This window comes from Centrocercus urophasianus, unplaced genomic scaffold, assembly GCF_019232065.1.
Source record: "Centrocercus urophasianus isolate 14NV4802_14NV808 unplaced genomic scaffold, USGS_Curo_1.0 seq_35, whole genome shotgun sequence".
Classification (NCBI taxonomy): domain Eukaryota; kingdom Metazoa; phylum Chordata; class Aves; order Galliformes; family Phasianidae; genus Centrocercus; species Centrocercus urophasianus.
In genome coordinates this window covers 8,475,571-8,501,053 of record NW_024884922.1, presented here as the reverse complement: position 1 = coordinate 8,501,053, position 25,483 = coordinate 8,475,571, and the positions used below count along the sequence as shown (strand labels likewise).

The 25,483-nt window shown below is 49.8% G+C and overlaps 1 protein-coding gene across 1 annotated transcript in view; it reads right to left on the bottom strand.

The window, feature by feature from the left end:
- TCF4 (transcription factor 4) overlaps positions 1-24,725 on the bottom strand; it is an 84,422-nt gene extending 59,697 nt beyond the window's left edge. The window contains exon 1 of the mRNA XM_042831140.1: positions 24,653-24,725. Coding sequence (XP_042687074.1) covers positions 24,653-24,725 — 73 coding nt within the window. The remainder of the gene's footprint in view (positions 1-24,652) is intronic.
- Between the last annotated feature and the right edge of the window lie 758 nt (positions 24,726-25,483).

Below are 25,483 nucleotides of genomic sequence, written 5' to 3'. Positions count from 1 at the left end.
TTGCTCCATATACAGCAATGGACTGCCCAACCTTCTTTCCATTGCTCTACACACAGCACCGCAGGCGGCCAGCAGGACCCGTGGGGCCTGGGAGCCCTCAGCTTTCCTGGTCTCTGTACTCACCCCCCAGGCTTTTTTTTATGTCTTAAAAAAAGGTACAGACAACCATGCTCCCATTTTAAAATGCCTTCTTTTTTTTTTTTTTTTAATCCTAATGTTTTTTTTTTTTTTTTTTTTTTTTTTTTTTTTTTTTGTTTAAACACAGTACAACAAACTCATCAAAATTGCCAGGCAGATAAAATATCTGTAATTGGGTTCTGATTGGGCTCTAAATGACAGGGCATGCATGTATTTACCACTCAGAGGAGAAATAACAACAAGTAATTTGCATAGTGCGCTGCACTTTGCACAATGCAAAGCACTCCACGACTCATTTCAAAAACCTGTGAGGTGGGCAGCCACTGCTGCTACCAAAAACTAAGTGCCATCACTTCTGTGCACAACAGTGGAGCTCGCCTCTCATTTCATGCAGCCACACCAGTTAAGTCCTGCACCAGGACCACAGCATCACTGCTGAATGAAGCACAGACGCACTAAGATGCAGTGCAAAATGCCCTGCTGCCAGTCCCAGGTGCACGCTGTTCAGACTTGGAGACAAAGGCCCGTGCTCTGTGCCCATGCAAGAAACGCCCTGTGCCCACCACAAGACACTGGCAGGAGGGAACTGCTCTGATTTCAAGCTGCAGAGCTGCACGAAAGCAAAAGGAAACACATTCTCCTAGTACAGCAGAAATATGCAAGTGTGTGAGTCAGTAGTTCCAAAAATACATTTCATAAGCTGCAGAACAGATATGTATGTTGCCATGGCACTTAAGCAAAAATTAACAAGTCTCAAGCTTGTTTTGTGTATGAATCAAAATCCAAGCAATCGTAGTTTCCCCTCCACTCAGCTGCTTCATTGCTCGCACACTAAGGTCAGTTTTGCCACTGATTTCATTTGTTTTCTTTTCAGATTCGGCTTTCAGAGCTGAAGGGCATTTAAAGGTGCAGAGGGGTGCTTAGCAGGATTTTCACAAGTGCCTTGATACCTGCCTCCCAGCAGTGGTTTCTCACAATCCTATTAGGTACCTGCCTGCAAGGCCAGGCACCTGATGCCTGCACGAATCCTGCTGCTGGAGCGCGGTGCTGCACGGCCACGGCTCACGGGAGCTTTGCACAGCCCAAGCAGGATGGCAGCAGCCCCAAACGCTTCGATTAAATTATCTCCTGCACACAAAGAGCAAGGTGCACTTACGTGGGCGGCAACACAAGAAAAGAAAAAAAAAAAAGGAAAGGAAAAAGAATAGAAAGCCACCAAACTAACACTAACGCAGGCTCTGGTTAAGCCTGGAGGTGTTCCAGCAGCTGCCGGCAGCAGGAGCAATGTCTGGGCAGGACGGGGCAGGGCAGCACCCCAGCAATGGGCTGCAGATCCCCCCCCCCCAACCTCCCCACCACTGGGAGAGGAGCAGAGAACTGCAGGTCCCCACGTGCTGCCCAAAGCACGTCCACCAAGACAGCACCCATCCACGGCACGCAGACGCGAGTCCGTCGTTCCACACAGACCATTTCCAGACAGACGGGCACCTGCCTGCCCCAGCTGCACGCAGCCACTGTCAGGATGCTTCCCAAACCCAACCCTTCAAAAACTGGTCCAAAGAGCCTCTCTGCAAGATGTGCTCCCACTGGCACTGGGCAGCCCATGCCCCAGAGCCGCTGCTGCTGCCGACCCCAGCGCTGCCCAGCAGTGCCTGGCAGCAACCCCACGCAAAGGAACCCAAACCAGTCCCACTGACACAGCTCACAGGAGGGCCTGCAGAGCTGCAGCCCAGCCTCACTGCACCGCATCGCCTTCCCGAGGACAAAATGCAGCGAGATCCTGTGCTCAGTGCTCCCTTAACCATCCATCTGTGGCTGTTAATACGGAGTTAAATCTTCCCACAAACCAAAGTGGTGGAGCTCTCAATATGCAGCGTGCGGTTACACGAACACAAATACGCTCCCCATGGGAGTAAACTTAGCAGCCAAACTAAGGGAAGCATCCTTACTATGCAAAAGATAAAGGCACCTTTTGCATGTAGAGGGAAGCTACGGAAACTGAACTCCTCGCCGTCTTCTTTGAGCTCCGAAGGTTTCAAATGAAAGCAGAGAAACAGAGGGGTGGGTTTTTTTTTTTTATTATTATTATTTTTTGGCAAATGTTGAATAAAAAGTCTAGCAAAAAAATTTCAGAAATATGCAAATAATTTCTCAGCAATTCACTTGTTTTTTTGAAGACGTGTGTCACTATAATCATGCATCATAAATCAAAATTAGGTGAGAAAAATAATAAATTAGCAATTTTCAGAGACTTAATAATCTCGCCTTTATCATTCACTGCACCACAACAGCACCATTTTCACATTAACAGCCTTACTTTCAAAAATAGACATCGCACTACGATAACGTTTCATGCTTTCAGGGTGTTTGTTGTTTTTTTTTCCTTTAAGGATGTCAAGGAACAACTCCCAGTGAGTGCTTGACAGGACAAGGGGGAATGGTTTTAAACTGAGGAGGGCAGGCTTAGGTTGGTTATCAGGAGGAAGTTTTTCACCCAGAGGGCGGTGAGGCACTGGCACAGGTTGCCCAAGGAGGCTGTGGATGCCCCATCCCTGCAGGCATTCAGGGCCAGGCTGGATGTGGCTCTGGGCAGCCTGGGCTGCTGTTGGCGACCTGCACACAGCAGGGGGTTGGAACCGATGAGCACTGTGCTCCTTTGCAACCCAGGCCATGCTGTGATTCTATGATTCCATCCGTCAGAGCTGAGGAGGAAGGACGGGCAGCCCCAGCACCCGGCAGAGCTCCGAACCCTTCCACCCAAACCACGGAGCGCACAGCTCTGTGCATTCACAACCAACCGCTCTGCAAACCACAACAGCTGCCCCTGTCTGCCAAAGGAGGAGGAAAAGGCTGCCCATAAGATGCTGCAAGGACCACACCGAATGCTTGTCAGGAGCAGCGAAGCCATGAGGCACTTTCACATTGACTCGGAATCCGTGCATCCCTCAGCTTTATTCTTACTGACTTGCATTACATTCTCATGACAGTCCATGGCCATGAGATAAAGGTGTCTCAAGTTATGGTATCACTCCCTAAGCCCTGCACCCCGAGCTGGGTTTTGTACAGAGCATTCATCAGATTACACAAGGCTGGGATGAACGTTTCATAAGCAGTAAAGGATGACAATACAAGCCCTCTGTTTTCACCCTTCAGGAAGGGACAGGCAGCAGCTCCGCACTCTCCACATGCACCTTCCCCTTATTCCTGCCTCCTCTGGCTCCCACTGACCCCAAGCCCTGCACTCTCACCACGCAGGAGTGCTCCCTCTTCTCAGCTCAGTACTCCCAGCCTGGCACCACTTTGCTTGCCATGGCTCTGGACACCTGAGCAGCTCTGAAGGCAACGCATGGCACATGGCGCTGCCCTGGATCCCCTTCCTTTGTTTTGCTCTGCTGAATGACAGTGGCTACAGTGGGTGTGTGAATTCCTTTCCGGAAGGGGACAGAAATCCAGCAGTCGGGTAAGGAAGTGAGATCACTGACGGCCACAAACGCGACTGCCATCGCCCAGAACGTCCCTCACGGTGGGACTTCAGCAATATTCAAAACTCAGCTTCTACATAACAGCACTCTCAATAATAAACCTATTTCTTCCCAGCAGCCCTTCCCCAGCTCCCCCTGTGCTACCCCATCTCCGCTCTCCAACCCCCACGGCTTGATTTCTTTGCTCACTGTGACATCTGCCCACACTGATCTCCGCAATATCCTTGGGCGACGGAGCATGCCTCCTCACGCATCCACAGCCCCAGTGCCGATGCAGCAGTACCCAAACAAACAGGCAAGCCCTAATAACTCTCAGCGGCGGCACCCCGCTCTGCACCACGGCTCCGTGCCACGGCCAGGTCTGCTGTCACGTGGGATCCTCCTCAATGCATAAAGGCTCCCTTGTTGAGCTAAGTTTGCTCGCGCCACAACCCCGGCCCCACATCTGGTGCTTGCAGTGACCAAAACATTCCTTGTTAGCGTCCCAGTAAATAAATTATTTTCTACAGAAACACTCCAGTGACTAAGATGAAAATAGTGTGGAAAAGGAAATGTGCCGGACCATTTATACTGTTTTTATACGTCGCTTAATGGGCAGAGAGCTGCTGAATACCAGGCTGCAGTTCAATTGAAGTGTTCCACTGTCATCACCACCAGCTGCAGAACCCCCGAGACTGAAACACAGCCCTCCCATTCAGCCTCATTTCAGCCATTGTTGCTTATAATATGATCTAAAGGAACATTTGCAGGATTTCATAGAAAGTTTAAATGTTGTTTGATGAGAGCCATTAGATATTTAAATCGAAAATGAATGACACACAGTTGCAAGAGAAGCAGTCACAGCACACCTAAAGCAGAGCAGTGACTGCACGACTACCGCTGCTCTCCTCCAGGCTCGTGCCAGCCACGGGCATGCAGCATCAGGGAAGCCAGGAGAACCTCAGGCCAACAGCAGCCCATGATGCAGGCGTTCTTCCTCCTGAGAACCAGCTCCATGCATCTAGAGCGCAACACGAGAAGGGAAATACCAGCCAGAGAGGTACTTCTCATTCTTTTTCAAAGTCACCCCACTGAAACCCAGCAGAAGACACACGTCCAAAGAACGAGCCCTCAGCTCAACACGCTGCCACCGTGGGCGCTCACCCTGCACCACTCCGCAGCCCAGCAGAAGATGGAGCAGCTCCATCCTTCCTCTCCCATTTCTGCCCTTCCCAAACCCAACCTACAATCCTTTCCTACTCTTCTAATGTGAACAATATTTCATAAACACTTTATTTTTTTAACCTCTTCCTTGTCATTTCTCTGCCTCATCTGTACAGAAATAAGCCTCAAACAACGTCCTGCTCCTTTTTTTACTTCATTTCTGCTCTTCTCTCCATTTCCACTCTCTCTTTGGGGGATTCAGAGAGGCTTTCTTGTTTTGGTTGCTTTTTTTTTCCGCTCCTCATCAACCCATGAAGCCAGACCATCACACCGCCTCCAGCAATACCCACCCTTCTGGTCACGTCATCCATCTGACCTTCAGCCACGTCCCCATTCAGTTCCTTCCCTACCCAAAACCAAGGTTCATCATTCCTTGCTCCCCAGACCACCCACAACTGCATAACATCAGGCTCCTCCCTGCCCATCCTCTCTCTGTTTCCTTTCCATGCACTTCTGTGATGCCCAACCCTGGCTGGGTGTCTCCCCGGTTCTACACCGCACTCTGAAGCTCCTGGAAGGGCTCCTTCTCTTCCCTCTGGGCTTGGTCAGTTGCCGTGATGCAGCAGCTCAGATCACGTTACCATTAGGATTTTCCTTGCATCTAGACTTTTCTTGCATCCAACTTGTCAGAACTTTTACTTTGCATTTTAACAACAATAAATCCCCTTAGCCAAAACAGGAAATCTCTCTCAGCGCTGTTTTTCGCAGCCTACTCTAAAAACGGGGAACCCAACTTTGATTCCAGGGAAATTCTGCCCACAACAGGTTGGGGGGAAGCAAACAATTACAAAAACGCAACAAACGAGACTCTTCTCAGACAAACACATAAAAACAAAGGTATTTTTCCTTCCTGGTTGCTTCTGTCCAAATGTTTGAAGAAAACGTAACGAAGATAACAGCAATCTTGACAAACTTCATGCTGAGGAGGAAGAGGATTTCCTTCGCACTCCTTGTCTTGCTCCTGCTCTCTGCCCTCCAGAGAGACAGTGCAGAGCTGGCCAGGGACACACACATGTGCCCAACCACTCACACTCAGGGGAAATGTCCCCACGTCGATGCACACTGCCTGGTGTAAGATCCAGGGATTGGGTTGGAGCAGCAGTGCTGCTGGCACGGGGACAAGCCGACCCACATGGAAAAAGGATTTAAGTCATTTTGGTTTCTGCTCAGGGCGACCACTTGGAGAAAAGAAATTAAAAAATTACCTGTTCTGAGCAGGACCCTTCATGGGTCACGAGAAACGCAACGCAATGGAGGAGCAGCAGGTTCTCAAAGGGATGCTCACAGCCCAACCAGGATGGAGAACTGCACGAAAATATCAAAGACCTACGTGGACAATGAGTGAGAGCCCCGCACTGGAAAGAACAAAGGAACCACATCTCCCCCTTACAGAAAGGTGCCCTCCTTACAGCTCAGTCTCTCTTGCAGGGTGCTGCCTGCCTCACGCCCTGCAGACAGGACAGCTGATTTCCTTCCGTTCACAATCAGACTGTAAGTAACAGAAGTACCATCCCATGAGTATTCCAAACCCTGACAAATACTTACAGAGCCGACGTATGGGGCAGGACTGGGGCAGCTCACTTCCAAAATGCATTTCAAGCACTTCTCCGTTTCAGCAAAGGAATTTGACATCGCGCTTCCGTCCTGGGAGCGCCCTCCCCTCCCTGTTTTGCTGAAGCTGAAGGAGGAATCCAGCCCACCGCCTCACCACACCTCGACCTCTTACAAAACCTCCTCCCTCCGGCAGAACAAGAGTACCTAAACCAGAGAATCAGAAGGATCTGTCTGCTTCAAACCCAGCAGCTCAAAGCCACGACTGGAACCACAAAGACTCAGTTAGGCCTTTTGGCACCTTCAGACAACCACCACAGGTGTCCCCTATCCCACCAGCAAGGTCCTTTCTGCTCTCTGCGTCGCTGTGTCCCTGTGCGCACTTGGAGCCAAAGCAGAGGGGTCAGGCAGCGTCCTCACACAACCGCACACAGCATCCTGGCTTCCAAAAGACACCTTTTAAAAACAAAACCTCTCTTTTTTTTTCAATGCCACTCTCTTGCCATTTGTAGTTAATTCAGGCCTCCCCAAGTTCTTCCCTGTGCATCACTCCACCGTAATTTTTATTATTATTTTTTAATCCCCTGAGATTCAGAACAGGGAAAACTAAAAATAAAATTAAAAAAACGGTTCATTCTCTTTCTCTTTTCTCTATTGCTCTTTCACAAAAAAAGAGCAAAAAATAATCAGTACGATGTTCTTGAGACTTTCTTTTACCTCCTGCATAACTGCAAACAGTGTTTTCCTTCACTTTAAGCAAGTCTTCCACCTGACATTATCTCATTAAGTGTCGCTGGAGAAGAAAAACAACCCATTTGCAGGATAACGTCCACTTAGGGCTAAGTCCCTTCCAGGCTTGAAACAAAAGTCACTATCCAAAGAAATACCCACATTTATCTTGCCCTTCCTGACACAAAAGGAAGTCCTGCAAGACCTGAGTTCCAAGTCCGCAGCTACAACGCTAGGAAACAATCCAGAAATTTCCACCTCAGTGCTGCCTGCGAGAGCGCGGCTTTGAAGGAAAGAGAAAAAACAACAGGCCGTGCAAGGGGAGCTGCCGTGGCAATTTGTCCATTCATAAAACAAAGGCAGAAGGCCCCAGCCCAGAGCTCAGCCCCTGACACAGCCCACACACACCGCCAGCCCCACAGCACCGCCGGACCCACGGCCCAGGGGGCATCCCTCAGCACACCTCCCATGGATGGCCGTGCCATGGGGCATCCCTCAGCACACCTCCCATGGACGGCCGTGCCATGGGGCATCCCTCAGCACACCTCCCATGGACGGCTGTGCCATAGGGCATCCCTCAGCACACCTCCCAGGGATGGCCGTGCCATGGGGCATCCCTCAGCACACCTCCCATGGATGGCCATGCCATGGGGCATCCCTCAGCACACCTCCCAGGGACGGCTGTGCTGTGGGGCATCCCTCAGCAGCACCTCCCAGGGATGGCCAAGGGGCAGCAAGAGGAGCATGGACCACTCAGCCTCCCTGAACTCTGAGAGCATCCATGGCCCCGCCGTGGCTGGAAGAGCTGGGTGAGCCCGGCCTGTTCAGGAAGTGATAGGAACCTACGTCTGCGGATAAATATTATGAAAGTTTGAAAATGTTTTTCTTTCAACCAAAATAAAGCCTTGGTGGCCCCAGCACACCTGTAACTCAGGCGCTGTTCCCTGCAGCTGGTGATGGGAGCAGCTCCAGGGGCTCCGAACAGCCGGCACAGACCCAGGAGGATGCCGAGCCCGCCAAGACCCCCACGTGTGGGGCAGGAGGAGCCTGCAGACCCCCGCATCACCAGCAAGGAGTGGACGTGGCTGCACTGCGAGGCACAGCCCCACCGTGCTGAGCGCCGGGACCCTGCTGGGTCCCACAGCCTTAAATGAAAATGGGATTTAATCTTGGACGTTTATATGAAAAAGGGCAAGTGAAAAAAAATCCTGGTGCTTTTAGTCCCTTTTCAATAAGTTATATCAAATAATGTCTTTTGCTAACTACATTAGAGAGCAATTATGACTTAATGGCTGTCTAAATCCATTATCAGTGTACATTTAACCTTTCAATATTTAAAGATAATATTTAATTTGGGCAAATTAATGGACTGCCTGTGAGACCAAATATATCTATTTAGTCTTTCTGGTTTTCCATCAGTGATATTTCTCGTTAGATATCAACCTGTGCGACGAGCAAACGGCTGGAGCAGTTCCCTGTATTCGTACCTGCAATGAGCGCTCGCAACTCGGCGCTAAAATGGCTGGGATGGAAAGCAAAATCCTGAAAAAACACCGCTTTTATCCGCTATCGCTACATCATTTCCATACCACTCCATACCACAGCTGCTTTTGATCCTGTAGAGAAAATACATTTCCACAATTGTCTGTGTTCTTAATTACCGCTACATTAATATTTTCTTTTTGTACCGTTCCCATCTTTTAACCTCTGGCTTACAAAACTATCTCTGCACAGAGTTCCTGTTTCCACGAAAATGAGCGCCGTGCTGCTCATGAACTGAAGACTCTCTCAGCACAAAATTCCTATTTCCAAATAACTTACACACGTCGGCCCCGGAAAACAAACAAGCAAACGAAGCCTGATTACCCAAAGACCAAAGGACTCATGAAAGACCCCGCTCCTTTCATATCACAGTTGCCATGGAGTCCTCCTGAAATTTCAAATTAAAATGTACACTTCCCAGCACCAATTCCCCTGCTCGTTCCAGTGACCAAAAACCACTCGTTATTTAGGATGGCAAATCAAAAGCGGTTTTAATCACCTTTATCCCACCTTCCTTTCAGATGGCTGAATCAACAGCCAGGTTTTCAGCAACGAAATTCATCTTCTCCCAACTCACAGATAACATCGTGTGGAATTCTGATCGCTTGCTCGGATGACTAATTACACAGCAAGGAAAGCTTTAACTGTAAATATAAGGCACAGACACAGACATTTCAGTTCGAGGGATGTTGTGTTGAGGGACATGGTTTAGTGGGAGCTGTTGGGAATAGGTGAACGGTTGGACTGGATGAGCTTTTAGGTCTTTTCCAACCTTGGTGATTCTATGATTCTATGAGAGGAAAAAAATCATCCTCATTTCAGAGGTACTGAGATTCGGTTTCAAAAAGGAGCAAAGAAGCAGGGAACACCTTAAAATACTTTCCTCCTCACCATGCAGCCGTCTAGGCATGATGCTCTGGTGATGTCATCCTCAGAGTCTCTCTGCTCTTAAATAAAAAGGTGATAACATTCAAAGTTTGCACTATTTAAATAAACACAGGCAAACTATTGCACTTTACCAATGCAAGCCTGTAAGTGACTGCAAATGCATTATCATGTCAAAACCTGGTGGAGCTCCAGAACTAGGTTGACATCTTATTCACATATTGAAAGGTTAGAGGTGTTCCTCTGCGAATAAGGCACTTTAAATATAGTTTGACTTTGCACATTGTGCACGCTTATGATTCCGTCGTGCTGCTTATCGGCTTCCGTGACAAAATGCAGAAAAGTTTTTCAGTTGCATGAGTCTGGCAGGAATCCACTGACTTTAGTAAGGCTACAGCCAATGCAAGCCACTGCGCACAAGGAGAAGCCAGGCTGACAACATGCGGCAAACAGAGCGATCCCTCCTCCTAGCAAAGCCAGCGGGGCCTTTCCTCGAGTAGGAATCCTTCGGATTTGGACGACAGTTTAAGAAAAATCCCGTGCAGATTACATCTTGACCCTGAGCAGTAAAGAGGGTTTAACAGCAGCAGAGCTGCTTACGCCACCGCTCGCACCCTGCAGCGCACAGCGCTGACTCGTAGCCCAGCACCGCGAGCTGCGGGGAGCGCGGCTGCAGCGGGTCGGCACGGCAGCCCCAACCAGGAGGCAGGACTCACCTGTTTCAGCCGTAACAACAAAACGGGTTCTGGTGTCTGCAGATAGGGCTCCCTTACAGCCCCACGAGCCTGCAGGTTAGGCAAGCAAGTTAGCTTACTTTAGCAACAAGCTCCTGAAAACAAGCAGAAGAAACCTGCTGCACACACGCACGTGGTGTGTATGCGCACTAGGAATCTGCACAAAGGTGCTCCACCCTTCTGCTACAACCTAAGGGAAAGCAGAAGCATTTCATTCACAAGCTGCACGGGAGGGTTTTCCTCACCCAAAAAAGTGTAGAACCCAGAGCTTCAAGAGAATAAAAGCAGGAACGCACAGCACACCAGCCCCCAACTGTTTTTCCTTTCAATGCATGGAAACCCACCGTTCACCCCTTCCTACCTCCAGGAGCCCGCGGCTGCCTCCATACCCAGATCCCAGCACCCATGCCCACCCGCACAGAGCCCACCCACAAGGCACGTTCCTGCACGGCTCGCTGGGAGGGGACAGATGGAGATGGAACACGCCATCAAAGTGCTGGAACAGGCACCAGCGAATGTATACTGGCCACGATGAGATTTTGTCAAAACACTACAATAAGACTTCTGGCCATCAGGGCTGAGATGCTGGAATGCTATTCCAAGACAACTTTTGGATCAAAAACCCCACACATTTTAAGACGAGAGTAAGGCAGTCCAAGCAGCACCAGGCACCTGGACCTGCTAATCCTAAACCTCCCTTCCAGGACCAGCTTCCTTTTAGACACGCTAATAAATGGCACTGATGCACAGCCCTGTGTCTGCAAACACAAAAGAAATATTCCGCAACGCAAGTCTCTCAAGATAAAGATCAATGGCTGGCAACCAAAGACCGCGGGATGGTGAAGTGTGAATGGCCAACCTGCTACCTGAAGGGTAACGGCTCAAGAATGCGGGCTTACTCCTTTTTAAGAAATCCATCAGTTAAGGAAGCGTACTTTTTTTGTGCTGTCACTTGTGAGATGCAACAGGAATCCCAGCTGTTCATGGATCTTACGCTACAGTACCTGACAGCTCACATGGAAAACACAGAACACAAGGGGACAGCATGCAACGGCATGTAAAAGAGTACAATTCCCTTCCAGCCCTCCTACCGGAGTTTGGTTTGAACCAAGCACCAACCACACACCATCAGCGTGACCACCGCTAACACTCTGGAGATAGAAACACAAACATGTACGCAACACTTGGTTTTGTCCACTAAGGATACTGAAAATAATCCGCTGAAACGCTCCCGAGAGAAGAAAGGAGATAACGCGTAGGCAAGAACGGTTTTGAATTCATTGTGAAGTGTTGTCCTCAAGCAAAGAAATTGTTCTGGTTCAGAATCTGCACTTCTTCCCAGGAAATACACGTCTTCCTCCCTCTCTGACACCGGCACACAACCCCTGGGGCTGCAGGAGTCCATCTGACCACAGCCCCCAGCCACCCCAGTCCTGCCTGGGTCCCTGAAGCCCCCGCAGAGCCCTTCCCACCCCACAGGTTGGCCATCTCCAACCAGAGGAGCCCTGCTCGCTCTGAACCACGTCCTCAGGCTTCCTCGGCGCAACGGGAATAGGTACCCACTCAATGGGGAGACTAATTCTGCCCGCATCAAAACATCTGCTGACAGAGAAGACAGAGCAGACAGAGAAGCTCTATTGCATAGGGAGTTAACTTCAAGCCCTAGGGACAAGCAGAAGACCTTGACCTGCACAGCAGACATGCCACCGGGTCCCTCCCCACGGGAAGTTTGTCTCCAGCTCAGCTCTTTCCAGGGAAAAATACCACCGAGGCTCAGTCAAAAGGGAATTACTGGTAAGCTTCTTAGGTGCAAGCTCCGAGCCAAAATTAATCTTGAGACAATTAGATTCAGCTCTATTCAGCAGAAGACAGTTAAGCCCAAAGCTGTAGAACCCAACACCAGTGAAAATGAGCTTTGCGGCTCGGTGCAGCCAGGGGAAGCGGCTGAGCGGAGCTCCGCGGAGAGGCAGCACACCGGAGCTGGACGCTGGTAGGACCAAGGCTACGTGGGGGCCCTCTGGCAACCACCAGGATGAGAGAAAAACAAACAAACATTGTTATGCCTTTGCAAACCTTATTAATTTCAGAAATTACAACCTCTGAAACCAACGCCAACAATTAGGAATCAGAGATTGTCCTCTTGCTGTCATCTTAAAAGCTAAAGAGGACTGCATCTACGGACCTGAAAGAAGATAATTGTTGGTTAGACTTCTGTTTGTGACCATCAGAAATGTTACCTTAATTTGGCCTTAATGACCTATAATCTCTTTTAGCATATGGCTTTTAGAATGGTTATTATTCAGCTTGATCTATGGCTATAATGGAGCAGAACAGAACTGTGGGTATAATTAAAATAAGTTCCTGTAAAAGTGGAATATGTAGTACATTGCTAATGTGTAAATGACTAAATAACTTAATTAGGTGAAATGAAGTGCACTTATAACCACAGATGCTTAAGCCGAATCATAATAATGTTGTGTATGTGAATATATTTTTTTAAATATGTTTGTAACCCAAACAGTAGGACAAGGAAACACAAAGCATACACCAGCTATAAGAGTGGCAGCGTTGGCTTTTTTTTCTTAAAGGGAAGCTTCCTTTACAAACTAACGTGAAGCCGGTGGAGAAATAATGCTTTTACATCACTTCAAAACACTGACAGGAAACAACTTATCTACAGGTCGCTCCTGTCCCAACAAACAGCAACATCTACAGCAGAGCACCTAATAAAATAATTCTCCTGGGCAAGCCTAAAAGAGCAAACAAATAAACCGAGCTCTCCTTTTCCAGGCCCACCAGTTTGGATCACGCCTTTCCGCTCCCGTGCCCATCTCCTTCATGATCATGAGTGTGCAGGGCAATGAAATGTACAAATCCGCAGAGCACGGCAGACAAAGAGCCCCTCTCACACAGAAGTCAACAGGAAAATTCCCACTGCTTTCAACATCCCAAAGACTGGGTTCCAGCTCAGGGGGAGAAGCACATAAAGTGCACTTGACGATTCAAAACATGGGCCTGATCTTGACAGTCTTCCATCTGAGACTGTCAAACTGAATACGAGCAGCTCTAAAAATCACTTACAGCACTTGTACTCATTGATTCATCCATATTCATTCTTCCTCTCTCACTGAATCCTTACTGTAGGTGAATGTAACATAACCATGAGCATGATGAGGAGATGAATAAGACAAATTATTGAATGTGCTCTTGAAGGAGGCTTCAGCCAAATAAGCAACCAGGAAATGCGTACTTTAATTTCACAATGAAAGATGAACAGGATGAGGACGGGGCGGTATCTTCGCGAGGAAAGAGCTGGCACGTCTTCCTCCCAGAAAGCAAGGATGCTCCCCAGCCAAAGTGGAGATATTTCAGACTGCAGCCCATGAGATTCCCAGAACGCTGGGATAATACGGCAGAGCTCCTGGGGTGCTGGCAGAATCACGGTGAGTTATCCCAGTTGTGGAGCCGGCAGGTTACATAAATCCCCCACCCCTTCCTTCCGCACGCTATCTATTATGTCCCCACTACCCAAAAGAGAGGGGAGGTTACCAAGACGCTGTGGCTAGATCACGTTCCCCCATCGGTTGTTTCAACTCTCTCACATTCATTGATTAGCTGCTTCTGATAAGAAGTGCAACACAGGCAGGATTTCGGAGGGGGTCCAACTCAAGAGGTGTGAACACGACCCCCAGAAAAGCCGTTCCAGCAGAGCTCAGAGCTCAGGCAGCAGCGGCCAGCAGTTCTGGCCATGTGCTGTAAGGAACTTTCCCAGTTCCACCAATCGCTACAAGAGATGCTCCTCCTTGAAGTCCTCTCGGGAAACTGATTAAATTAGAAAAAGATCAAAACCCTTTTCAGCCTGAAAATAATTTGAAATCGCTACAATGAATGCGGGAGAGCAGAACAGCTCTCGTATGTAAGCAAACCCACTTTAAGGCAAAACTTGGACTGAATCAAAAGTCTTGGAACGACAATTTGGAAGCTGCTGCTATTAGTCACCGAGCTGGAATAAAATCAAAAGATGCTTCTAATGGGGATGCACACCCATGGCCTGCCACTGGGAACGGCCTCACAGGGAGGGGAGGCAACTCGAAGGACATGCGGACAGAACAGAAGAAATGGCAGCGCAGGGACACCTCCCCAGAGCTGCACTCCGAGGAGCTCCCACCTCAGCCCCATCCTTAGGAAATGCATCCAGTGCAACTGGAGCCCGCAGAACCTCCAGAGCACACAGCACAAACGCGGTGGCATCTTTAATAAATACAATAAATACACAAGCAATCAAGCAGAACAGTGCAGCTTTCCAGTCTATGTGATGCGGGCTCTCGATGCTTCGGAGCAAAGGATTTTATGTTAAAAAAAAAAAAAACAACCCACCAAAAAAATAAGGATTCAAACAAACCCAGGCGATCTTCAAGATCGGTTCCATCTCATTCAAGCCCAGCCATCTACAAAGCAGGTGTACGGCCACCAAGCTCTCCTTAGCCATGATGGAGAGTGCTTGCAGCAGTCATCCATCCTAAGCCAGCGCCTTAAAGAGGCCACACAAAGTTTATTTTTTCCAGCCGCAGGGATAGAACTGAGCTGAATAGGAAAAAACAACTTTATATTAAAGAGAATAAAGCTGCTTCTTTTATAATCCCACACTTTCTATTTAAGCTCTTTCCATTTTGGATTAAGAAAATAACAATTCTCCATTACGCATGGCATTAGATGCTGCCCTGTTTTCCAACACATCTCAATTTTGCCCAATGGAAATGAGGGGGAAGATTTTTTACATTTAAGAATGCGTTAAAACCCAGATACGAATTTCCCGAAGGTTAAAATGTCGTATTCTTGGTACAACAAATGCTGCCCTCTCCTAATGCTGAGATAATGTGGGCACTGTAATGCAAACACTAATCACAGAATCACAGACTCGCAGAAAGGCTTAAGTTGGAAAGGACCCTGATGATCATCTAGATCAAATCTCCCTGCCACAGACAGGGCTGTCACCTCGTTTTCCAGTTAAGGCTCAGATTACAGCGATATCAATTCCTTCCTCCGCTCCCATGTCTTCACTTCCAAACTGGAAACAGATCACTCCGTCCGAGCCGTAAGCAGGGAAACGCTGGGATAAAAGGGGAGGACGTGGGAACACAGGCTCCAGTGGCTGTCCAGACAGAGCCACACCACGACGTGGCCCAACGGAGTTCATGCTCTGGACTTTGGAGAATCTTCGCGTTTGGAGAAGTGTTCCCCTGACGACCCATTTCAGGCTCAAAAGCGCAATGGAAGAGCTCTCTATTCTGGATTTGCGCTGCAAGAAGACTAAATCTTGCCCTACAGTGCTCAGATAATGAAGGTTTAATGAACTGCAGAGCTTTTTCTGTCCTACAGAGCTCGCATTCACGAGTCCGAGGAAAGATTAGAAGCAAGCCAGCAACAAGGAAGAAAGACAGACGACAAAATGCCACACATCTGGGTGCTGGGCTGCACAGGGAGGTGAGGTGACGGCAGTGCTGACCCCGTCCTGCTGCAATAACCTGAGCTCTGCCCCAGGCCGGGTGTTTGCTGTCTGCTGATCCATGACTCTGCCCCGCTAACCCCTAGCTGGGTACCAGCGTATCTGCAGCATCACGGACGCTGCAGTCGCAGGCAGGCAGATGCCAAGGAGCATCAGCACTGCCCAAAGCACTGAACCAAACCTCGCCACGAGCACGAATCCAAAGCACCTTCACCACTGCACTGCCACCAGAGCCAATTAGCCGACTGGGTTAAAAGGCAGATAAAAAGAGAAAACTAGGAGAGGGGGAAAGACGATCTCTATTAGTTAATAAGCAAGCTCATAAATTAAGTGCTCCGATTCCTGATGTTTATAAAATATCTAATTTCAGAAACATGAATTTTCCTTGTTTTTACAAGAAGGCACAGTAAGTAAATTCTTCCTATGTAAGTAAATCTTTCCAAAGAATATTAAGCCAACAAAGCGATTCAATGCAGAAAACAGAAGTTAAGAAAAGCATTTGCTAACAACTCCGATCCTGAAGAATAAGAACCATGTCTCTAATCATGACTTCACACACAATACTGAAGGACGGTATCAAGCAAGATACTATGCCATAAAGGTGGCTAAGGAGAGCCCAAACAAGGGAAAAGAGCAAAAGTGATCCAAAAAAAACAAGAGCAGAGGGCTGAGCAGCAAACCTGCACCCACGCTGTGCAAGCAGGATGACAAACAACGTGCCGGACAGGAATGGCACACCCGAAATCACGCAGCGCAGAAAAAATCAGGAAAAAGCATTCTGCAAACCCTTGCTCCCGCTGCCCGTTCACATCTCAGCCACAAACAGATGGCATGGAAAAAGCACCCCGGGTCTGAAAAACCAAACAACGTTTTGAAGTCAGATGCAGTCGAACAAGTGGATTTGGTGCAGCGCTGCACGGAGCGCTCACAGCCTCGGCTCCACGGCGCTGCAAAGGCTGCACCAGCATGCTCTGAGTTTCAGGTGGATGGGATCCATGCTATGCTACGTGAGGTGGTCTGCCAGAGGTTCTGCAGCCCTGGAGGTTATGCTGGATTAGCAGGGAGGGCAAAGGGCAGGCTGCTCTCACAGGTCAGAAACCAACCAGCAACTGATGCCACTTGCTCCAACCACTCAAACTACCTCGCTGCCGCCCTTCTCCCCAAACATCCGCTGCATGAAATCAGTTATGAAGCCGAATGGAGCTCAGGGTTAAGAATAAGGAGTGCTTATCCCCAGAGCAGCACCAGGGCACCAAGCACCTGCTGCGACTGTCAGGGTCAACACGGCGCACAGCCCCAGTAATTACAGACACAGACCTAGGAAGAGCCAGAAACAATGCAACACGGCAGCACTTCAGCCCGCCAGACCTCGGGAGCTGCACCCCGTGAGCACACAGCAGAGCAGGGAGGAGCACTGCGGTTTTGTTGTGTTTGCTGCCAGGCTGAAGGCTCCCACGGCCGCATTCAGCCCAGCGCCGTGCCCGGAGCCAAGTCCCCAACTTATCAGAGAGGTTTGTAATGGAAATGCTGACAGCCCCTTCAGTCTAGTGGCACTGGCAGGTGCTCCCACAATGCAGGACATAATTCAATCAGGCTTTTGGCTGACGTCACGAAGCACAGAACAACTCAAATGCTTTATGAACAGCACCAGAACCCCTGAGATTCAATTACGGTGCTGATATTCGATCAGGAGTCGTATTTAGCTGTTTTTAATACAACAAAACCTTTGTACGGGTTATTTATCAAATAGGTTCATCATATTTAAATGTACAGTCAGAGGGAAGAGTGCACCGCGTCGCGTTAATCTGACGAGCCCAAATCCTTAGGAACAAGACAGGCTTTTATTCAGGAAAACCAGCACTGGGATTTACACAGGAGTCGGATTTTTGTATGCTACACAGCAAGAAGAACTCACTGAGAACTAAATCCCTGTCCTCCTATGGACTACACACATGAATTAAGTCAGTGATTTCCTTATTTTCCATCCCCCACCCCACCCCCCAGATTTCTGGACCCTTAAAATTATCCCAGTGAACATCCAGACTGCTTCGCAATGAATGTAAACTATAAAAGGGTTTTGCATTTTGTTTTGTTTTTTTAAAGTAAACTTTACCGAAACCCTTAGAAACAGCCCGCGGCCCTGAAAGGATCCACAACACCAGTGAGAGCCCACAGGCAGAGCCTCTCCATGCACAGGGGCAGAAGCACCCGGAGACCCTTCCACCAGGTGGAAAGAAAATGTCTGTATTGGACAAACCAGCTCCAGGGGATTAGGCAAATTTCACCAGCGTGCTCCAGAAATACAGCAGTGCCTGTGAAGTGCAGGCACCAGGCACAGACCTACACCCAGGCAGACGACAATGGGTCGCAGCTCGGGATCATCAGCACTCCCAACAGCTGTCCTGAAATACCCCAGCCCGACCGATGCAGCAGCGCGGTGCCTCAGCAGCCGCATCGCACCGTGCAGGAGGTGCTTCCTCCCCACCTCGGGATCCGGGTGCTAAAGCCACCTCTACCCACACCTGGCTCAAAGAGCAGCATGCCAACACTAGTCTGCAGCTCGGCTGCTTCTCCTCACGTGGGCATGGCTTCGGGTAACGGACCCAGACCCAAGCAGGGATCCGGGCACAAGCATCAGACCTAGGCTTGTCCACAGGCAGGGCCATCACGCGAGTCTGGGAAGCTCTGGGCAGCACTAACGGGCCAGATCCCGTTGGATCCCACTCAGTGTCCTCCATGGGACAGCTGAACAGACCCCTCGGCCACACAGGCAGCACCGGCCGCAGGACGGCAGATCAGGAAGCCTGGTGGTGACTTCTACTTGGCCAACAACAGCATGGGGTAAATGTCATCAAATTGAATGACTCAAGGGCCGTAGCTGCCCTTATCCCTCCTGCCTTGTGAGGGACAAGAGGAACTCTGCCGGCTGCCTGCAGACAGCTTTACAGGCTTCAGGATAATAGACAGCCTCGGACTCACAGCATCCAAAATTATTCCCACTTCTGGAAATGTAATTGTTACCATTTTCCAGCCACGCTCTGACTGCATCCAGCTCTCCAGCACTATTTGTCTGGGAGAATTTCGGAGCAAAGTCTTCAAAGCCTGAGAGACGCCAGCCCTGCTCTGTACTGAACGGTCACAGCTCTGCTGCCCCGGCTCGTGGGCACGGATCTGTGTGACAGCATGGCTCCAAGCACTGTGGCCACAGCCCCAGGGCCACCGGCTCTGCTCCCTTCCGGGCCCTCCTGACACAACTTTCCAGCTACAAAATGTAGTTTACCATTAGAAGTAAATGTTTGATCTGTAAAGCTTACAGAATGGCTTTGTTTATCATAGCAGATGAAAGAAAAAAAAGGGAATAATTTTAAACTCGAAACAAAACTGTTTATATGACAGCTTTTAGTGCTCCATGATTCTGTGCATTTAAGAGAGATTCAAGCAATCAGCAGCATAAACTTTCATTACATAGTTCTATTATATATGTTTATGTGACTTGGTTGCTCGTCTGTTATTTAAGTGATCTCCTCGTTACAGCAGTGGGGCAGAAGTATTTGCTGATCTTGTCAAAAAGCATCAGGCAGTTCACTGGCAGCGCCCTGCGATCCCAGAACAAGTGAGCTTAAACCCTTCTGGAGGTAAATCCAAAATGAAAAGAGATTCTAAATTCGGCAATTGTAGAATTACGGGGGGAGGGAAATGATATTAATTTTTAAAAACTTACACATTCCTTCCGCAGTAGCCAAAAAATGAGTGCAAGCGGTTAAAGACGAAAATGTGTAACCTGGTGCTCAGCAGCCACAAAGGCTGACCATTATTTACGCCTATTTCATGTTCCCTGGGAATTCGGTCAAGGGAAGCTGCTTTTGCCTACAAGAATCAATGTGTATCTGGGAGCGGAGAGAGCGCGGATCTCACGGGAAGAAGCCAACCTTCACCTCATGCTGCCCGGCGCCCCTCTTTTCTGCACCCTTCCTGAGCACACCGCACCAGCTCTGCACAGCTCCCCGAGCCCTGGGCAGCCCCCAGCTCCCCGTCCATCACACACAGCTCCCCCATGGAGAACTCCTACCCGCGGCACCATCCCCAGCACCACCAGTGACTGCAGACCTGGGCTGCGGCACGCACCAGCATCTCCTCCAGGTGACATTTGGCTGGGTCTGGCCCCCGAGCCATCCAGCCTCTCAGACAGCTAATGTGTGTGTTTTTGAATTATTAAATGTATTCGGGAGCCCTGACAAGGTAGATATACAGCGATGATGACAAAAAGCACTTCTAAAAGAGCTGCAGCAGCCGGGAGGCACCGCTGAGCTGCCTCTCACTGATCACGCCCCACAGAGCCCTTTTGTGGACATCAGCTCAGGCCCTCTGCCATCAACCAGGGCTACTTCTCAGAAAGGAGAGGGAGTTCTCTCTGAGTTTTTCAGTCGCCAAGGCAAGAGCTTAACCTCCAGCTTCGGAAGGAAGTCGCCCGCCTGCTGGGGAGTGCCCTGGGATGCTCCCGCGGGATGCGCCCCGGGTGGGACTCAAACAGCAGGAACCTCTCCCCTGCAGCGCTCAACTCCTCCAAGCGGGCTCAGCAGAGCTGGACAACATCTCTGTAAGCAAAGATTCAGCTCCTGCACATTGGCATGGCAGCGTGAGGCCGGCCCTGCAGCGCGGTCCCATCCTGCCCGCTTGCAGGGAGCAACCTGAGCGGCCGGAGCTGGGAGGCGGGGAGCATCCCTCTCCTTAATCACAATCAGAGGGCATGGGGGTGGGAAGCATGGCTGGTCTTTGTGTACCCCAGCTACATCCCAAAGGAGCAGCGTCTGTGGGGCCGCAGTCGGGGTTTTGGTGCAGCACTGAGCAAAGCACCCTTCAGCCACGCACACGAGCACCATCACTACATCCCTGTGCTGCTTCTCCTTCCTTGTTGAAAAGTACCGATGATAAGCTAAAAATTCCTTTTCTCATTTTCAACTGCGATCCCAAAACGCCACCCGTGAGACAAAAGCACTCTTCCAAAAATCCCGCCGCGCTGCTCCTGCTGGCACCACGGACCCGGGCATCACACCAAGGTGTGCCAGGCTGGCCACTCGATATCCAAACACTGAGTCTCCAGACGGAGGTTACACTGAATCAGTTCTGATAAGCAACTGATCATGGCAAAATGATGCCTCCTACCCTGCAGCCACAGCCCAAAAAATGTCATGCTGCTGCTTCCTTACACTATTTTCCTGTCATTTGCTCACAGGCACACAAAAAGTTATTTAAAAACAAACAAGCAAACAAACAAACAAAAAAAAAACCAACAACTTCAAAACCGAGCAGAATTTGTGATTCCCTCATTTAGGGTGTATTAATTTGTAATCGCTGTTATTCTAATGCAGGACAAGCCTTAATCAAACTAATGGCGAAATTAAAAGCAAGTCTTTAAATCCTTTAAACTGACTTAGCCGAGCGCAGCGGTGTCTGTGCTGGAAGGATTTTCTGTGCTGCAGGAGAGGCCCATCAGCCCAATTCGGGCACTCTAATGCTGCTCCCCCCCACGCAGCACTCAAACACACACAGAGTGGGCATCTATAGCAGATGCTACAAAACTTAGGTAAAATGCAAGACTTAAAATAGCAGAGGCAAGAACTGAGCCCGATCGGGAAGATGTGGGCTTTGATTAACAGTTCAAAAACCGAAATATGCCAAACGTGACAGACCGAGCGAATTCCCAGCGCCGCAATTGCTGCAAATCTGCTTCGAAACCCACCCTGCAAATCCAGCAGCAGCGATGGCCGCGCTCAGCGATCACAAGCGTGGCACACACTGAGCTCACGGCTGATGCCTGCACCGTGGAAGCCAAACTATGCCGAAAATTTTAGGAAAGTTCATTTTATTTTAGCAACTGCCCTAACAACAACAACAACAACAACACAAACAGCAAACCTCGCTTCCTTCTATGGGGCGAGCGCTGCTCAGCTGAAGTCGCAGGTATTAAATCGCTTAACGAACGCCATATAAATCTGAGCTAACTCCAGGGGAGCTTTCTCCAAAATCAGTGCAGCCCTCAGCAGCTCCCCTGGTCAGGTCAGAGTCCCTCAGCCAGCATGGCTGAACTGTTTTAGTGCTCTCTGCTGAACACCTGCAAACATCAAACGAAAACTCCTGGTCCTTTGCTGGGTTGACAAAAGCCTTTCATGTGAAAAATGCTCCATGGGAATGTCACGGCTGTGGCTCAGGTTACATTCCTTTCTCCCGCGCAGCCTTCACCATTTCTCAACATGGTAAGAAGCCATATTTGTGAAATTAAAGATTAAAAGGAAACGTGGCTTTATTTCCATTCACACGTTACAAATCACAATGGAGCATCATATACGAGACGTGTAAAAAAGCCATCAGGATGACTTTAAGCATGAAATACTACCACGCTTCCTAAACTACACTTAGTTTCACTTCGTTGCTTGGGATTACTTTTCTTTGGGGCCTTTTCTTATTTTCTAGTAAGAGAAGTTTCAGCTCCACGCAGAGGAACGACACCCGTGGTTCCCCCTCGCACCAAACCGTGGATGTTGGCAGAGGAACAGCAGCTTCCCCGCTACGGGAAGCTGAGGCTGCAGGAGGGCATCAGCCCAGCAGGAAGGACGCGCTGCACGCCGGCTGCTGGACCTCGGCGTTAGCAGGACGCAGATCCAGCACAACAACCTGCAAGCACGCACTGTGAAGCTCCCTTCAAAGCTTCCCCGCAGCTCCACAAAAGGCTGCCGGGTGTCCGCACGCAACCCCGCATTTCCCAAGCGCTGCTCGCTGCAGGAGGCGGTCAGAGCACTTCCCAGCAGTGAGCCGTGCACCCAGACAGCTGCCAGCACAGCACACAGCCCTGCGGCCGCAGCCAGCGCCCATGCAGACGTGCATTCTCACAACTTTTGGGACACCGCTGCTCGCTCGCTACACCTCTCCGCATCTCACACCAAGCAGCAGAGGTTTGGGAAGTAAATCCAAGCCGATCTTCCCTTCCGAGAGCGTACCCTGCGCTGCACATCTTTGTGCAAGCAGTGTGCCAACGCACAGAATGTGTCTGTACTGAGCCATCGCCCTGTGCCACCAGGCTGCTTGTGCGCACGCACAGCAGGATGCTGTGGGAGATCCCAGGTGCTGCCCGGGATGGGCCCTACCTTAACCTTACCCACCTAACACATCATTTGTACCTGCTAAAGGATGTGCCAAGGTTACCTGAATGTTTTCAGGCTCAGAGACAACAAAGCAGCAGCAGCCCTCTGCTTCCCTCACTGCTCAGATTCGCTCTGCTGTGTTATTTCTGATCGCAATGCCCTCCCAGATGAGGTTTGCGGTGCATTTATTCAATAGAGCTGCCCAGTTAATTGCTGGTAGACCAAGTGTCGTCGCTGCACTGGCCGCTACCTACGTAAGCACGGCAAATTGATTCGTCTGGCACAAATACTTTTTGCTTCCCTCCAACGGAAACAAATAAAGGGAATATTATGTATTTGCTTAAATCGGGTATTTAAACTACGTTTAAATTCAGAGAGTGACAAAAAAATGGGATTAAAACGTTCAGCCTGTGTAACATGAGACAAAACGCGTTTGGAAAGTTACTCAGACCTAACAATGTAATTCTCAAAATCACTACACTCGTAACAGAACCAAATCTGCAAAAATAAAGGATGGCATTTTGCAAGTCTGAGCAGAATAAAACGCGTAGAACGAATCCTTAATAATTGCAGGCGGCACTCGGTGCAGCATCCTACAAACGCACGCCGCAGACTCCTGTCAAATTTCAAAGTCTTTCTTCGTAAATAAAAAGTTAATTAACATCTCGGCGCCTCTCCTGACAACGGTTCTGAGCAGCGCACCGAAGAGGTTCCTTTAACTGAGCGCCAACTGCCAACGCCAGGCACGGAGCTGCACACAGTGACGTGTTCCTATCTGGGTACCCACGGGCGCCTTGCAGCGGGTCTCATCCAAACGCACCATCTGATGAGAGCAGCTCCGCTCCACCCGGCTCCGAGCCGCTCCGTGCGGCCGTCCTGCAGCTCCCAGCAGGGCCGGGGGCTGCGTCCTGCACCGAGCGCTGCGCGCACCTCGCCCAGCTCCACAGCACAGCCAGGAGATTCCCAGCGCCTCGGCGCCTTCGCTAGCTTTACCTCTCATTCCTCAGGCGTTTAAAAGCCTCTGCGTAAAGCTACACTTGCCAGACAATTATTGCACACATATGTTCCGCCGCAACCAACTCCGCTATTTCTTTTGTCATCCAGCAGGACTCCTGCTTTACAGAAGGCAGAAGTTGCCCACAGAGCCCGGCTGCAGCCAAACAACCGCACGCACAAACAAACGCCGGGCAGCGTCAGGGGCTCGCCAGAAGCGGGCGGACATTTGGAAAGAAAACGCCTTACTTTCCATCTTTCCATTCAGCAAGAAAAAAAAAAATCACCCTTTTCCAATGGCGAGGAGCACCGCCGCACCTTGAGAGCTCGGTGCCGGGGCTGCGTGCTCCATTCATTATTTAATCCCGGCAGCCTTCCTTATTTACCAAATTAATTCCCGTGCGAGATGCTTTGATTCTCGCTTCTCAAGTATAAAGTCAAGTGTAAAAGTATAAAAGCCCTCGAGGCTAAATTAAAAAAAATAATAACAAAAAACTTAAACTACCCTCACCTTGAACAACGACACAGAGCAGGGATTTAAAAAAAAATAAATCATAAATCAGTGCAAATGCTGCGAAAACGCCTTGTGGAAATAGCAATCATAATACTAAGAGTAACAGTAGGAAGAATTCCACTCCGTTCATAATGGATGTGCGCCCCAGAAGAGATTACCACAACCACAACAAAGGTAATGCCTATGGATAAATAACAGAGCATCGCAGCCGCGCGCTGAACAAAGCGGGTACGTACTTGAGCCAGTAAAATGTCCACTCGCCAAGGAAGTTGGTCCATTTTTGCCACTGCTCACGGAAAAAAAAAACATATAAAAAAAAAAAAAAAAAAAAACGAAAAAAAAGCAACACAGAGACGTTACTACGGGAAAAGCACTGTCAGCCAAAGTTCCTCCGCTGCAAACTCTGCCCAGCCCTGGGGACAGCCCCACACGGAGCCCCCGGCTCCGCACCCCCAGCAGCACCCCGGGAAACGCAGCGCAGCCCCGCGCTCGCATCGCTCCCCCCGATCCTCGCTGGTTGAGGAAGGCGAAAAAAAGTTTGTTGGGCAAAACCTTGGCCATAAAGGTAGCAGCGTCCATCCGCAGCCCGCTTTAGGGTTCTCCTGTCATCCGTGTGCCCAGATAATGACCGTGCAAAGTGCCACCTGCCCTAAATCCTCATTCCGTCTCTAAGAGGAGCTCAGTCTGAGCGCGCCGCTCCCTCTCCCTCTCTCTCTCACCCTCTCTCTCGCTTGCATTTATTTCGACCCTAATTGGTTTCTCTCTTCCTCGACGTGTCTGGTGGGTAACACGCACCTTCCCTGAGTCAGAGCCTGCAAAAAGCCAGGGAACAAATGGAAAAAGTGCACCGAGCGACGAGGGGGCTGCCGGGCTGCCTGAGGCTGCGCTTCCCGGCCCAACTTCCCAAAGCCATTCCTCCGGAGCGCAGCGCGGAGCGGCGGCCGCAGCCCCGGCCGGGAGGAGCCGCGCTCAGCTCAGCGCCACGCGCGCATCCCGCGGCCAACCCGCGGCCCCTGCGGGAAGGGGCGAGAGCTGGAAGGGAGGGACGGGCGGTGGGGGAAGGAAGA